Source organism: Lynx rufus, unplaced genomic scaffold (assembly GCF_022079265.1).
Source record: "Lynx rufus isolate CCGP_SWC_20201006 ecotype Redwood Valley unplaced genomic scaffold, mLynRuf1.p SCAF_2, whole genome shotgun sequence".
In the NCBI taxonomy this organism is placed as follows: Eukaryota; Metazoa; Chordata; class Mammalia; order Carnivora; family Felidae; genus Lynx; species Lynx rufus.
The window spans coordinates 95,856,597-95,870,916 of record NW_025814834.1 but is presented as its reverse complement, the minus strand read 5'-3'; the positions used below and the strand labels follow the sequence as shown (position 1 = coordinate 95,870,916).

Here is a 14,320-nt window from a genome sequence, read left to right as displayed (position 1 = left end):
AAGACCAGTTTCCTGGTTTCAACCGCCACAGGCATACTTTATTTGGCCTTCATGAAATTGTCCACCCACTCCCAACCAGGGTTTTCAAAAACATTTAATGAGTTGTCCATTTATTTCACATTAAACACAGGCTTCCACTGTCTGGAAGACTTGGAAGGCTTGACATCCCCGGGGCCACACACCTGCACAGCAAATCTGCACAGCACCGCTAGAGGGCAGGCCTTTCCTCCAGGCACACTTTTGTCCCCATGGACCACTGGTTACACTAGAGCTTCTCCTGCGTTCAGGACTGGCTTCTGTGAGCATCTGATTACACCTCCTAATTCAGATGTAGACAAATACTCATGCTGAATTACTGCAGGCCAGGGGTCAGGGGTCTGGCCATGGCCTGCTGGCTTCCCCAAACTTCCAGAGCAGTAAGTGGGAACCCAAAGACTTGGGACTGAAACAGTGTCACCTACCACCTGGCCCCCCACCCCACCATGTGCCACTCAGCTGATGACAAGAAGGCCTTCTTGCTGCCTCTGTTATCTTTCCATAATGCTGAACTCGTAAAACAAAACAATAAAACCACCTTATTCTTTTCTTAGAGTTCTGATGAGATGCCCATAAATGAGTCTGATTCTTAAATCCCACACCAGAACTGATAAAAGATGCAGTGGGTGTGACTTCTCCAAGGACAGGTCCAGTCTTGTGCAAAATCATGGACCTCTTTGCCCTCTCTGAAGCCCACATGGGACAGGGCATCAGACATTTATATCTTGGTGTGTAGTTTCAGTTGGTGACCTTCTTCCCTTAGGAGTATTTTCACTACATGATATGAGACTGTTGCCAGGTAAAGAGAGTTCCACTAGCAAGAGAAAGACAAGGAGGGTCCTTGCAAAGGTCCCTGAGCACAGCTACCCATTCCTTATCAAGTTAGCCCAGCTTCAAATTAATGGTTAATGCCTAAATAAATGAATGTCTCAACTAGCTTAGTGCTGAAAATTCTCACCAATAAACATTAGAGTGGAGGCATATTTCCATCCCCTGTAAAACGCAAAGATGTTATCTGACAGACATCTTAACTAATCATACTTAATGCTTTCAGCTGTAAATTTTACCTAATGTCCGGGTTCTGACAGAACGGAACATAGGATAGCAAGTTTGATGGAGAAAAAGGATGGAAAAGTCCAGGATGCCAGCCCACGGGGAGATCAGAGTTAGGGAATACAATCAATCGTGAGACTAAGAACACAGAGGAGTAAATAGGAATATTCCCGTCAGCTAGCTCTGCTCCCAACACAGCCTGAAAGCCATGGGCGGGTATCCATCTTTCCTCTGCCATTGCTGAGATATTAAAGAACAAGCTTCTGGCCCCTGTGACAACAACAAATAACAGTGAAGATCCTGGTGAGTTACCGAAGGATGGCTCTGATCTCACTTTCAGTTGTGGGAGGGGGGTAGCAAGTTCAGGCAGCCAGTGTCATTTCTCTCCTAAATGCAGTGAGATGCCCCATTCATTTTAATCCTCCCCATAAACACAAGCAATACCTCACTCCAGAAAGAATTAACCTATATTTTTCTAAAAGTGAAACGAAAGTTCTAAGAATTTAGGCCTTGTCTAAGATGGTGCATGTAGCCAAACTCAAATCAAACTCCATCTTAAGAGAAAAGCCCATATTTTTGCATTTAAATCACTATGTGACTTTTAAAGAGAGAATCACTGTAATGGCAGCATATTCGTCTCTTGGTAAGTAAGCCAGCTGCTCTCTATGAAGATAACCCGATAGGAGACTATAAAAGATTTTTTTTTCAGCATTACTAAGAGAGGGGGGCGAGAATCAGACTGCAGGTAATGACTCTCACCCAAAGAACAAAGCAAAGAGACTTTAATATGAAATTGCATCCTCCAGTTTCTGCATCCAAATGTCAGTTGCGCCAGAAAAATCCAATGTGAATGGATTTGTGTGAGATGCAAAAGAGAAAAATAATTCTTATTACAATAACCACTGAATAGACAAAGGGCACAGATTGGATCACTCTGCTATACAAGCATCATCCCATTTCTTCCTACATAAAAGACGTATTGCTCTAAAAATGGTCAAAAAATCTAAGGAGAGAGACACAGAACCCAGAACCACCTCAACTATGTGAAGTTTTTTTTTGTCTTGCCCAGGGCTTCTCTCTGCCAAATCATTCACATTCTTCAATGAATTCTTCTACACTCCTAAAACATTGTTTATTCTCTCTCCACCTGCCCAACTTTCCCCAGTAAATCCTTTGTAAGAGGTAACATAGGAGGCTGGTACCTCCAGGAAAAATTGTTAAGGAAGAAGGACCTTACCACTTCTGGGAGCAGCCTAGTTGAGAGGTCATGGATGGCTTTGACCACTATGCATATGGATGACAGAAGGAAGATCACCCCCAAGATGACACAGGCTCTGTAAAGAAACAAAACATCGAGAATCTTAACTGTGAGAAGTCCACTCTGCTGATTCATGCAATAACACAACACAAAAGGCACTGGTACCCAACCATAACTTGCCACACTCCCACCATGACTGTCCATAGTCTCAGAATTGATACTGAATCATCTCTAGGAGAATATAATTTAGAGTGTTATCAGCAAAATCAACCCCATGGAAAAAGGGCTCACTATCCTACATAATCGCAGAGCATCCCATGAGTGCCAACATGGGAGGAACTTCAAGACCATTAAATCCATCCCTCAGGCCCAGCAACACAACACGTCGGTCCTCTTCCAGCTGGAAGGTTCGGTGTTTAACAGCAGAGTGAAGGCTCTGGCATGAGACATCCCAAGTTTTACCATTTACCATGCTTGCTCTTGGCTAACCTACTGAACTTCTTTTAGTCTTTATATCCTCACCTGTAAAATGGGAATAAAATTTCCCACCTGAAGATGAAATGAGCATCAAAAAATAACCCATCGATGTTGGCTTAAACAAAGGCAAAGTCTACTCTGGCTATCTCTTTCTGATGTGGCATGACAGACACTATTGTATTTTCCCAAAGATAAAAAAGAAGAATTATTAGTAACAACAAAATATAGAGTGTTTATGCCAAAGGGGAGTAGAACTCTTTAAAAAGGAGAGGAGAGGAGAGAAGGCAGGATGAGATCAACCAAAGCACCACAGGAGGAGGCAGGAGCAAGTTAGGGATGAGGTCAAGGGGAAAACCAGAGGATGTACAGCCAGGGGAATGGGGTGGGGGCTGGTAAGAAGTCTGTGAGGGCTCAGGACATAGGAGCTCTCTCTGGCAAATCAGACACAACAACTTGCAAGAGAAACAAAGATGAAAATGGAAAGTAAACAGGAGGACATGATAGTAATACAAGAGTCAAAACATGAAATGAAAACGAAAAAAAGAGGAAAAAGTGAATGACTACAGTTAGCCTTAAATCATTTCTATCCCAACCTGATGCCTCCATCACTTGGCAGCCTCCTCAACCCTTTCCCCTGAGCTATCAAATAAAACCGTTTTTCTTCGTCCATCTTAGAGTCCCTTCTCTGAATTAACAGAACGGCCTCAAATTGCCCACCTAACATTGAAGTAACACTTGCTTAGAATCCTAATGAGCCTGTGGACAGACATGGTCCCCAAAACCTAAAAGTCAGAAATAAGCAGGTAAACAAGGTTGCTTGGAGCTCACTCAGTAGGCTTCTAATGCACACTCTAGTTGTAGGTTTTAGTCTTTCAAAAACACAGACAGGAAGAAGGGATCATTGCAGACTGGTGCAAAACACAAAATATAGAGATTGTAGGAAAAGCAATGAATGGGTTGGGGATCCTGGTACAGACTCGAGCAAAAGAGGATCTGGCCCTATGAATCAAATGGGTGAGCTGCCCCCGGTGCCATACATCCTCATAATGAGCCTGGAGGAGAGAACACATGCTCAAGATAGAGAAAAGATACTTCAGGCAATAAGTATTCACTGATGCAGTGGCAGGAGGGAAGAACACTGATTTGAGGCATTGAGCCTGGAGCTGGTAAACCAGTCCTGGCAGGACTATGGGGCAAAAGAGGCTGCAGCCAAGAGAGATATCGTGAGGGAATGAGGCCCATTTAATAGAGGGTCTTTAGTGACACGATAGTGGAGCAAGACCAACGATTCCCAGGGCTCGGGGAATCAATGCCCCCAATGCTCTGGCCCCTGAGACCTAGCTATGCCCACAGGGAAGACTGCTATAGGCCAGCTGTGACCAGCACTTGAAATAACCACTCCTCTCTGCAAAGACTGTGAGCAGTCCCATTATAGGAAAAGAGCCTAAAGTCAGGGTAGGCCTCCGATATAAATTTTGTGATGTGCTTTTCTCCATTCAAAAAAATTCCTGAGTGTCTACAAGAGAGACTCTCTGTGATTCACCCTTTCAGATAAATTTAACCACCAACTCAGTGCTTCTCAACCCAAGGGCATGCTGTACTTGTCTGGGATGGTTTGTTTGTTTGTTTATTTGTTTGTTTTTTCAACAGCTGCTCAGAGACCACTCCAACTGTACCAGAATCTCTGGGGGTGAACCCAGACATCTACGTTTTTTTGAAAGCTCCCTAGTAATTCCCACATGCACTGGGGCTGAGAGTCCTGCACTTAAACCCAGGAGAGGCCCTGTCCTTAGGGAGCTTCCACTGTGGTGTAGAAAACCACAACTCCCTGGACAGAAGGCAAGGAGGGAGCTGTCATCCCAGGTGAGGAGGGAACAGGTCTAATGATCCCTAAGGGATGTGTAGTGTATCTTTTTACTGAGCAGCTTTCTCTCCCTGAGGCACAAATAGGCCAGCCACCACTTGGGTGCTAGAACTTCTACAGACAGTTTCTTACAACATCTTCAGGAAGTTTTCATCTCCATACTTCTCTGGAGTAGGGGGTGGGAGAAGAAACAAATGTCTGAGCTTCTAGCTGACAGCCAACAGTAATGCTACAGGAACCTATTTTCTCCAGATGACTGCAGACACATGACTGCAATGCACAAAAAAGTGGATTTGAATTTTGTTTACATTTCTTAAGGAGACAAGATGTAAAGGATGTGATGGTCGCCTTACATAATATCTTGCTTATATATCTTTAATCAAAATTACACTACAAATCCCCTAAGGGCAAAAACCATATTTTTATTTTTTTTTAATATATGAAATTTATTGTCAAATTGGTTTCCATACACCACCCAATGCTCATCCCAAAAGATGCCCTCTTCAATACCCATCACCTACCCTCCCCGCCTCCCACCCCCCATCAACCCTCAATTTGTTCTCAGTTTTTAAGAGTCTCTTATGCTTTCGCTCTCTCCCACTCTAACCTCTTTTTTTTTTCCTTTCCCCCCCCCCCCGCCATGGTTTTCTGTTAAGTTTCTCAGAATCCACAAAAGAGTGAAAACATATGGTATCTGTCTTTCTCTGTATGGCTTATTTCACTTAGCATAACACTCTCCAGTTCCATCCACGTTGCTACAAAGGGCCATATTTCATTCTTTCTCATTGCCACGTAGTATTCCACTGTGTATATAAACCACAATTTCTTCATCCATTCATCAGTTGATGGACACTTAGGCTGTTTCCACAATTTGGCTATTGTTGAGAGTGCTGCTATAAACATTGGGGTACAAGTGCCCCTATGCATCAGTACTCCTGTATCCCTTGGGTAAATTCCTAGCAGTGCTACTGCTGGGTCATAGGGTAGGTCTATTTTTAATTTTCTGAGGAACCTCCACACTGTTTTCCAGAGTGGCTGCACCAGTTTGCATTCCCACCAACAGTGCAAGAGGGTTCCCATTTCTCCACATCCTCTCCAGCATCTATAGTCTTCTGATTTGTTCATTTTAGCCACTCTGACTGGCGTGAGGTGGTATCTGAGTGTGGTTTTGATTTGTATTTCCCTGATGAGGAGCGACATTGAGCATCTTTTCATGTGCCTGTTGGCCATCTGGATGTCTTCTTTACAGAAGTGTCTATTCATGTTTTCTGCCCATTTCTTCACTGGATTATTTGTTTTTTGGGTGTGGAGTTTGGTGAGCTCTTTATAGATTTGGATACTAGCCCTTTGTCCGATATGTCATTTGTAAATATCTTTTCCCATTCCGTTGGTTGCCTTTTAGTTTTGTTGATTGTTTCCTTTGCTGTGCAGAAGCTTTTTATCTTCATGAGGTCCCAATAGTTCATTTTTGCTTTTAATTCCCTTGCCTTTGGGGATGTGTCAAGTAAGAAATTGCTGTGGCTGAGGGCAGAGAGGTCTTTTCCTGCTTTCTCCTCTAGGGTTTTGATGGTTTCCTGTCTCACATTCAGGTCCTTTATCCATTTTGAGTTTATTTTTGTGAATGGTGTAAGAAAGTGGTCTAGAGTCATTCTTCTGCATGTTGCTGTCCAGTTCTGCCAGCACCATTTGTTAAAGAGATTGTCTTTTTTCCATTGGATATTCTTTCCTGCTTTGTCAAAGATGAGTTGGCCATACTTTTGTGGATCTAATTCTGGGGTTTCTATTCTATTCCATTGGTCTATGTGTCTGTTTTTGTGCCAATACCATGCTGTCTTGATGAGGACAGCTTTGTAGTAGAGGCTAAAGTCTGGGATTGTGATGCCTCCTGCTTTGGTCGTCTTCTTCAAAATTACTTTGGCTATTTGGGGCCTTTAGTGGTTCCATATGAATTTTAGGATTGCTTGTTCTAGCTTCGAGAAGAATGCTGGTGCAATTTTGATTGGGATTGCCTTGAATGTGTAGATAGCTTTGGGTAGTATTGACATTTTAACAATATTTATTCTTCCAATCCATGAGCACGGAATGTTTTTCCATTTCTTTATATCTTCTTCAATTTCCTTCATAAGCTTTCTATAGTTCTCAGCATACAGATCTTTTACATCTTTGGTTAGATTTATTCCTAGGTATTTTATGTTTCTTCGTGCGATTGTGAATGGGATCAGTTTCTTTATTTGTCTTTCTGTTGCTTCAGTATTAGTGTATAAGAATGCAACTGATTTCTGTACATTGATTTTGTATCCTGCAACTTTGCTGAATTCATGTATCAGTTCTAGCAGACTTTTGGTGGAGTCTATCAGATTTTCCATGTATAATATGTCATCTGCAAAAAGTGAAAGCTTGACTTCATCTTTGCCAATTTTGATGCCTTTGATTTCCTTTTGTTGTCTGATTGCTGATGATAGCACTTCCAACACTGTGTTAAACAACAGCGGTGAGAGTGGACATCCCTGTCGTGTTCCTGGAAAGCTCTCAGTTTTTCCCCATTGAGGATGATATTAGCCATGGACTTTTCATAAATGGCTTTTATGATGTTTAAGTATGTTCCTTCTATCCCAATGACAGATTTGCTGGATAGAGGATTCTCGGCTACATATTTTTTCTGTTCATCACATTGAAGATTTCCTGCCATTCCATTCTGGCCTGCCAAGTTTCAGTAGAGAGATCCGTCACTAGTCTTATTTGTCTCCCTTATATATTAGAGCACGTTTATCCCTAGCTGCTTTCAGAATTTTCTCTTTATCTTTGTATTTTCCCAGTTTCACTATGATATGTTGTGCAGAAGATCAATTCAAGTTATGTCTGAAGGGAGTTCTCTGTGCCTCTTGGATTTCAATGCCTTTTTCCTTCCCCAGATCAGGGAAGTTCTCAGCTATTATTTCTTCAAGTACCCCTTCAGCACCTTTCCCTGTCTCTTCCTCCTCTGGAATACCAATTATGCGTATATTATTTCTCTTTAGTGCATCACTTAGTTCTCTAATTTTCCCCTCATACTCCTGGATTTTTTTTTTTTATCTCTCTTTTTCTCAGCTTCTTCTTTTTCCATAATTTTATCTTCTAGTTCACCTATTCTCTCCTCTGCCTCCTCAATCCGAGCTGTGGTCATCTCCATTTTATTTTGCAGCTCATTAATAGCATTTTTTAGCTCCTCCTGGCTGTTCCTTAGTCCCTTGATCTCTGTAGCAATAGATTCTCTGCTGTCCTTTATACTGTTTCCAAGCCCAGTGATTAATTTTATGACTATTATTCTAAATTCACTTTCTGTTATATTGTTTAAATCGTTTTTGATCAGTTTGTTAGCTGTCGTTATTTCCTAGAGGTTTTTTTGAGGGGAATTCTTCCATTTCGTCATTTTGGATAGTCCCTGGAGTAGTGCAGAACTGCAGGGCACTTCCCCTGTGCTGTCTTGAATAACTTGCGTTGGTGGGCGGGGCTGCAGTCAGACCTGATGTCTGCCCCCAGCCCACCGCTGGGGCCACACTCAGACTGGTGTGTGCCTTGTCTTCCCCTCTCCTAGGGGCGGGATTCACTGTGGGGTGGGGTGGCCCGTCTGGGCTACTTGCACGCTGCCAGGCTTGTGGTGCTGGGGATCTGGCGTATTAGCTGGGGTGGATCGGCAAGGCGCACCGGGTTGGGAGGGGCAGGCTCAGCTCGCTTTTCCTTCGGAGATCTGCTTTGGGAGGGGCCCTGCAGCACCAGGAGGGAGTCAGACCCGCCAGAGGGATGGCTCCGCAGAAGCACAGCGTTGGGTGTTTGCAAGGTGCAAGCAAGTTCCCTGACAGGAACTGGTTCCCTTTGGGATTTTGGCTGGGGGATGGGAGAGGGAGATGGTGCTGGCGAGCACCTTTGTTCCCAGCCAAGCTGCGCACTGTTGTCCAGGGCTCATAACTCTCTGTCTCAGTGTCCTCCAGCCCACCGGCTCTCTGAACAGAGCTGTTAACTTATAACCTTCCAGATGTTAAGTCCCGCTTGCTGTCAGAACACACTCCCTCCGGCCCCTCCACTTTTGCAAGCCAGATTCAGGGCTCTGCTTTGCCTGCGGGCTGCCCCTCCACCCCGGCTCCCTCCCGCCAGTCCGTGCAGCGCGCACCGCCTCTCCGCCCTTCCTACCCTCTTCTGTGGGCCTCTCGTCTACGCTTGGCTCTGGAGAATCTGTTCTGCTAGTCTTCTGGTGGTCTTCTGGGTTATTTAGGCAGGTGTGGGTGGAATCTAAGTGATCCACAGGACGCGGTGAGCCCAGCATCCTCCTAAGCTGCCATCTTCCGATGTCATATTCTGTTTTTCCAAGAACCATATTTTTATAGCTCAGTGTCTACAGGAGCACATAGCAGGTGCCCCATATGCATCTGTAGAATGGATGTAGTCACTAACCGATTAAGTAATCAGGAACTGATTTCTAAGTGTTCCCACACGGAGTTTAAGGGACATCAACTACTTACACATACGTGAAGGGGAAAGACACTCTTAATACCTTAGCCAAAATGCTTATGGAATAGCCCACATTGTAAACCCACTCTGAAATGTAATGAAAATCAAAAGAAATTGATGGTTTGGTTTATTAATGTTGAATTTTACCAAAGTATAATCATATTTTCTACACAAACATACCTGTGAATACACTTAAAAATGTTTTAAAGCCCTATATTAATCCTGTTTTAAATGTGTTGCAAATTCAAAAACCACAGTCACCCTTCCTTAAACAGTGCTAGGAGCTTGCGTGTCAAAGTTGCTCTCACAGCCTAAACCAGCTATTATCAGCAGAGAGTGTGATGCTATTTTTTAACATTTTATTAATAATATATTGTGTTTACATAGCAGCTTTGTCCTCAGGCACTCAGAGTTCTGCACATCAGCTCATAAATTCCCTGGAGTCCACTCACCAGATCTGAGTTTCTGTTATTCTGCTATTTTTCAGTCTGAGAAGGAAAGAAGTGTGTTTCATAAACACAAGTGGTCAAAATGGGAAAGTCAAGGATTAGGGGGCTTGCCCAGTATCACCCAAGGAGTTTGAAGTCCACTCAAATACAACCCAGTCTCCTGACTCCCTCCCAGAGGCCAGCCCCAGTCAACCACCTGGCCACTAGAAGGTTCTTGGCATCTATGTCACATCCTCACAACTCCACTACCCTGGGGGAGCAGTGGCCTCCAGGATGCAGGGAAGATTTGGGTCAGGAGCCAACACTATATGGCTGCTTCTTTCTGCAAGTGTATGCTGCTTCCTGCTTTGGGAGGAGGCAGAAGGGGGAGCAATGGTGGGTAACTGCCCCATCAGCACATCCTGGCCTTTACCTGGAGAGGCTGGCCTGGCAAGTAAAGGGCAATGTGTCCATGGGCCTGATAGCACTGGGCAGCCAGGTCACTGGAATGAACACAGATTCCTTCTCCCTCCTGCCCAAACCCCAGAGGTGAAAAACATAATGATTCAGAAAGAGGCAAAGGCATTGTGCCCATCAACATAATTCCCCAAATGAACACATACTGAAGTTGAATTTAACCAGGACCACTGGGTGTCAAAGAGTGGTCTACAGATCAGCAGCACCAGCATCACCTGGAAACTTGTTAGGACAGCAAATTCTTGAGTCCACCCCAGATCTGCTGAATCAGAAACTCTGGGGATGGCATCCAGTGATCTGTGTTTTAAGCCCTTCTGGTGTTTCTGATGCACAGTCAAGACAGAGTCTGTATTAGTCTTACCCATGACACATTTAATGTCTGAAAGAAGATGAGTAAAATCTAGAGAAATGATTAAAGCCACTGGCCATCTCTTTTTCTTCTGCTAAAGGCGACAAACTGCTCACTGTGCACGGCACTGTAATTCTATGAATAACCTTGCAGTAAGCATTCATTTTCTTGCCTCTGAAATCATAACGGCAAAACCTACTGACAGATACCCTCACATCCAAAAAGATGTCAGGTTGAAAGTCTTGTCCCTTATCAATTGTTGGTTTGAAGGTCTGTGGTTCACATTAATAAAGCATAAGTCTTATACCAATTCTAAGTCATTTTCCATGAGACCCAAACAGCCGAACGGAAGAAGTTTTGTCTAGTCATCCCCTAATTTACAAAAGCCCTAAAACACAGTAGCCCTGGTAATTAATCAGTTCAGTCCACAGCTTAAAGTGTCAATGTTTTATTTATCATCTTTCACCCTGGTGCCCAAAGCACTTGCAATCTGGGCCATCATTCAAATTTAAAGTAATGAAAAATAAAAGACTGTCAAGTGATGAGCATACACACAAGTACTTAGAGAGGCACAATATCTGTGTTATTTTATTCTAGGTCCTCTCTCACTCCATGTATTCTTCCATTTTAAATAAAGCCACAAAGTCCATTTAGAGGCAGGATAAAGGGAAGGAGAAAGTGAGCAATGAATGCTTATCAGCCATTTCTCATTCTCTATAATGGCTATGCCAAACATTTGCCTCAAGATCACCATCTTCCTCTTACCCTTGATTCTCCTAAAATTCTAGACCCCATCTCCTTTCCTACCCACATTCTCATCTCTCTTCTCTACCTTCCATACATTTGCTGCACTGTGAATAGGTTGTGATGTGAAGGGAAGTGGCTTGGATGAGGAATGTTCCCTCAAACCAGAGCTCTCTAGGCAAATGGTCCTTACCTTCCCCTGTAAGATCAGCCTCAGCATGTAACCACCAACTCACACATAACCACCTCCCTCAACAAACAACCCTTTGTTCATATCCGTATGAATATACAAGCTGACTAGAACCCACCCAAGTAAAATCTCATTTACACAGGACTTTTTTTCCTAGCTTCAATGTTAGGGACAAAAGTCAACACAAGGGATTTATAAAAGAATTAGATTCTATAGCAACGCAGTCCAGTAGAATTTTCTCTGATGGTGGAGTGTTCTATTCTGCACTAGCCATATGTGTCTATTGAGTGCTTCAAATGTTGCTAGAATAACTGAAGAAATGAAATTTTCATTTCAATTACTTTCTATTAATTACAATTTAAATGGCCACATATGGTTAGTGACTACCACATCAGGTAGTACATCTCTAAAGGCTGCACTGAAAATACAGAGGTTCATCAATGTATGTATATATGCATGCTGTCTGTATATATTCTCTTTATATCTATCCATCCATCCATCCATCCTCTATATTTTCTTGATGAAAGGAAGGGAGGAAGGGAGGAAGGCAAGCCCAGAAGCTACTTATCAGGATCAGGTAAATTTATGTGGGCTAGCAGGGTCCGCTGTAGGAAATTTTGCAAAGATGCATCATGCCTTTAGTATCCTCCACAAACGAATGCATCATTTCTCTATCCAGTAAAGCCCTCCAACTCCCCAGGTTTACATGCCAAGTCTCACTCTTGTTCTCATCTAATGTCAGCCAATCGCAGCTATAGCTACTGTTCCACCAGAGGTAACTGCATTTTAGAAGGGGATTTGTACTTCAGTCGTTCACATTTTAAGGTCTACATGCCAAGTCCTGAGGCTAAGGAAAATGTCATCTATTCACAGCCACCGGAGAGCACAAATGTAGGAAAATCATCAAAGGAAGTCATTACTTATGAATGTGAAAATGGGCAAGGAACAAAATGAACAAATGGAGTAAGGTGGTGAAATACAACCTGGGGACAGAGTGGGAAGGAAGGGTGGCTCTGCAGTGAGACATTTGAGCTGGGTCTAGAAGAATGGACAAGAATCATCAAGCAGGAAAAAATGGAAGGCTAGGGAGGACACTCAATGCAGAGTGGACTTAATGAGCAAAAGTGTGAAGACATAGCCCTATGGGGCCCTGCTTCAGGGAAAAGTGGAGATGCTGCACATGGATATGTTCATGCCCCTATTCAGGACAGGTCACATGTTAGGCCACAAAACAAGTCTCAATAAATTAAGGAAAACTGAAATCATATCAAGCATCTTTTCTGGCCAAAACGTTATAAAACTAGAAATCAATTACAAGAAAACAAGTGGAGAAAACCACAAACATAGGAGGCTAAACATGCTACCAAGAAACCAATGGGTCAACAAAGAAATCAAAAGGGAAATTTAAAGTACACCCAGAGACAACTGAAAATAGAAACACAATGGTTCAAAATCTTTGGGACACAGCAAAAGCAGTTCTAAGAGGAAAGTTTATAACAATACAGACCTACCCCAAAAAACAAGAAAAGTCTCAAATAAACAATTGAACTTTATACCTAAAGAAACTAGAAAAGCCCAAAGTTAGTAAAAAGAAGGAAATAATAAAGATCAGAATGGAAATAAAAGAAATAAAAACTAAAAAAAAAAGTAATAAATGAAACTAAGAGCTAGTTATTTGAAAAGATAAACAAAATTGATAAACCTTTAGCCAGATTCATCAAGAAAAAAAGAGGGGCACCTGGGTGGCTCAGTCAGTTAAGCGTCCGACTTTGGCTCAGGTCATGATCTCACAGTTTGTGAGTTCAATCCCCGTGTAGGGCTGTGTGCTGACAGCTCAGAGCCTGGAGCCTGCTTCAGATTCTGTGTCTCCCTCTCTCTCTGCCCCTTCCCTGCTCATGTTCTGTCTCTCTCTGTCTCAAAAATAAATAAACATTAAAAAGAAAAGAAAAGAAAAAGAGAAAGAAGGGGTGCTGGGATGGCTCAGTCAGTTGAGTGTCCAACTTCGGCTCAGGTCATGATCTCGTGGTGTATTAATTTGAGTCTCGTGTCAGGCTCTCTGCTGTCAGCGCAGGGTCCACTTTGGATCCTCTGTCTTCCTCTCTCTGCCCCTACCCCACTCTCACACTCTCTGCCTCAAAAATAAATTTAAAAAAAGAAAGAAAAAAAAAAGATTCAAATAAATAAAATCAGAAATCAAAGAGAACTCAAAATCCAAACTACAGAGATACAAAAGATTATATACAATACTATGAAAAAATATAGGCCAATAAATTGGACAACCAGAAGAAATGGATAAATTCCTAGAAACATACAATCTTGCAAATTAGATTCATGAAGACACATAAAACATAAACAGATGAATTACTAATAACAAAATTGAATCAGTAATCAAAAATTCCCAACAAACAAAAGTCCAGGACCAGATGGCTTCCTAAGTGAATGCTACCAAACATTTAAAGAAGAGTTAATAGCTTGTACACCTGAAACTAATGTAACACTGTATGTTAACTATACTGAAATTAAAATTAAAAACTTAGTAAAATTTAAAAAAAAGAATTAGGAACAGAGGCTTTGAAGAAGTAGGGGTGAAAAAAGAAGAGTTAATACTTATCCTTCTCAAACTATTCCAAAAAATAGAAGAGGAAGAAGTGCTTTCAAATTCATTCTACAAGGTCAGCATTGCCCTGATAACAAAACCAGATAAAGACACAATAAATAAATAAATAAATAAATAAATAAATAAATAAATAAATAAATAGTTATAGGTCAATATCTCTGATGAACATACATGCAAAAATCCTCAACAACATATTAGCAAACTGAATTCCACAACGCATTAAAAGGATTATTCACCATGACCAAGTGAGATTTATTCTAGGAATGCAAGTGTGATTCAGTATACACAAATCAATCAGTATGGTATACCACATTAAGAAAGTGAAGGATAAAAATCATATGA

The 14,320-nt window shown here is 42.2% G+C and overlaps 1 protein-coding gene across 1 annotated transcript in view; it reads right to left on the bottom strand.

The window, feature by feature from the left end:
* The window catches only part of TMEM163 (transmembrane protein 163), a 240,212-nt gene that overhangs the window by 46,053 nt on the left and 179,839 nt on the right, over window positions 1-14,320 (bottom strand). Inside the window, exon 5 of the mRNA XM_047084132.1 lies at window positions 2,327-2,423. Coding sequence (XP_046940088.1) covers window positions 2,327-2,423 — 97 coding nt within the window. The remainder of the gene's footprint in view (window positions 1-2,326; window positions 2,424-14,320) is intronic.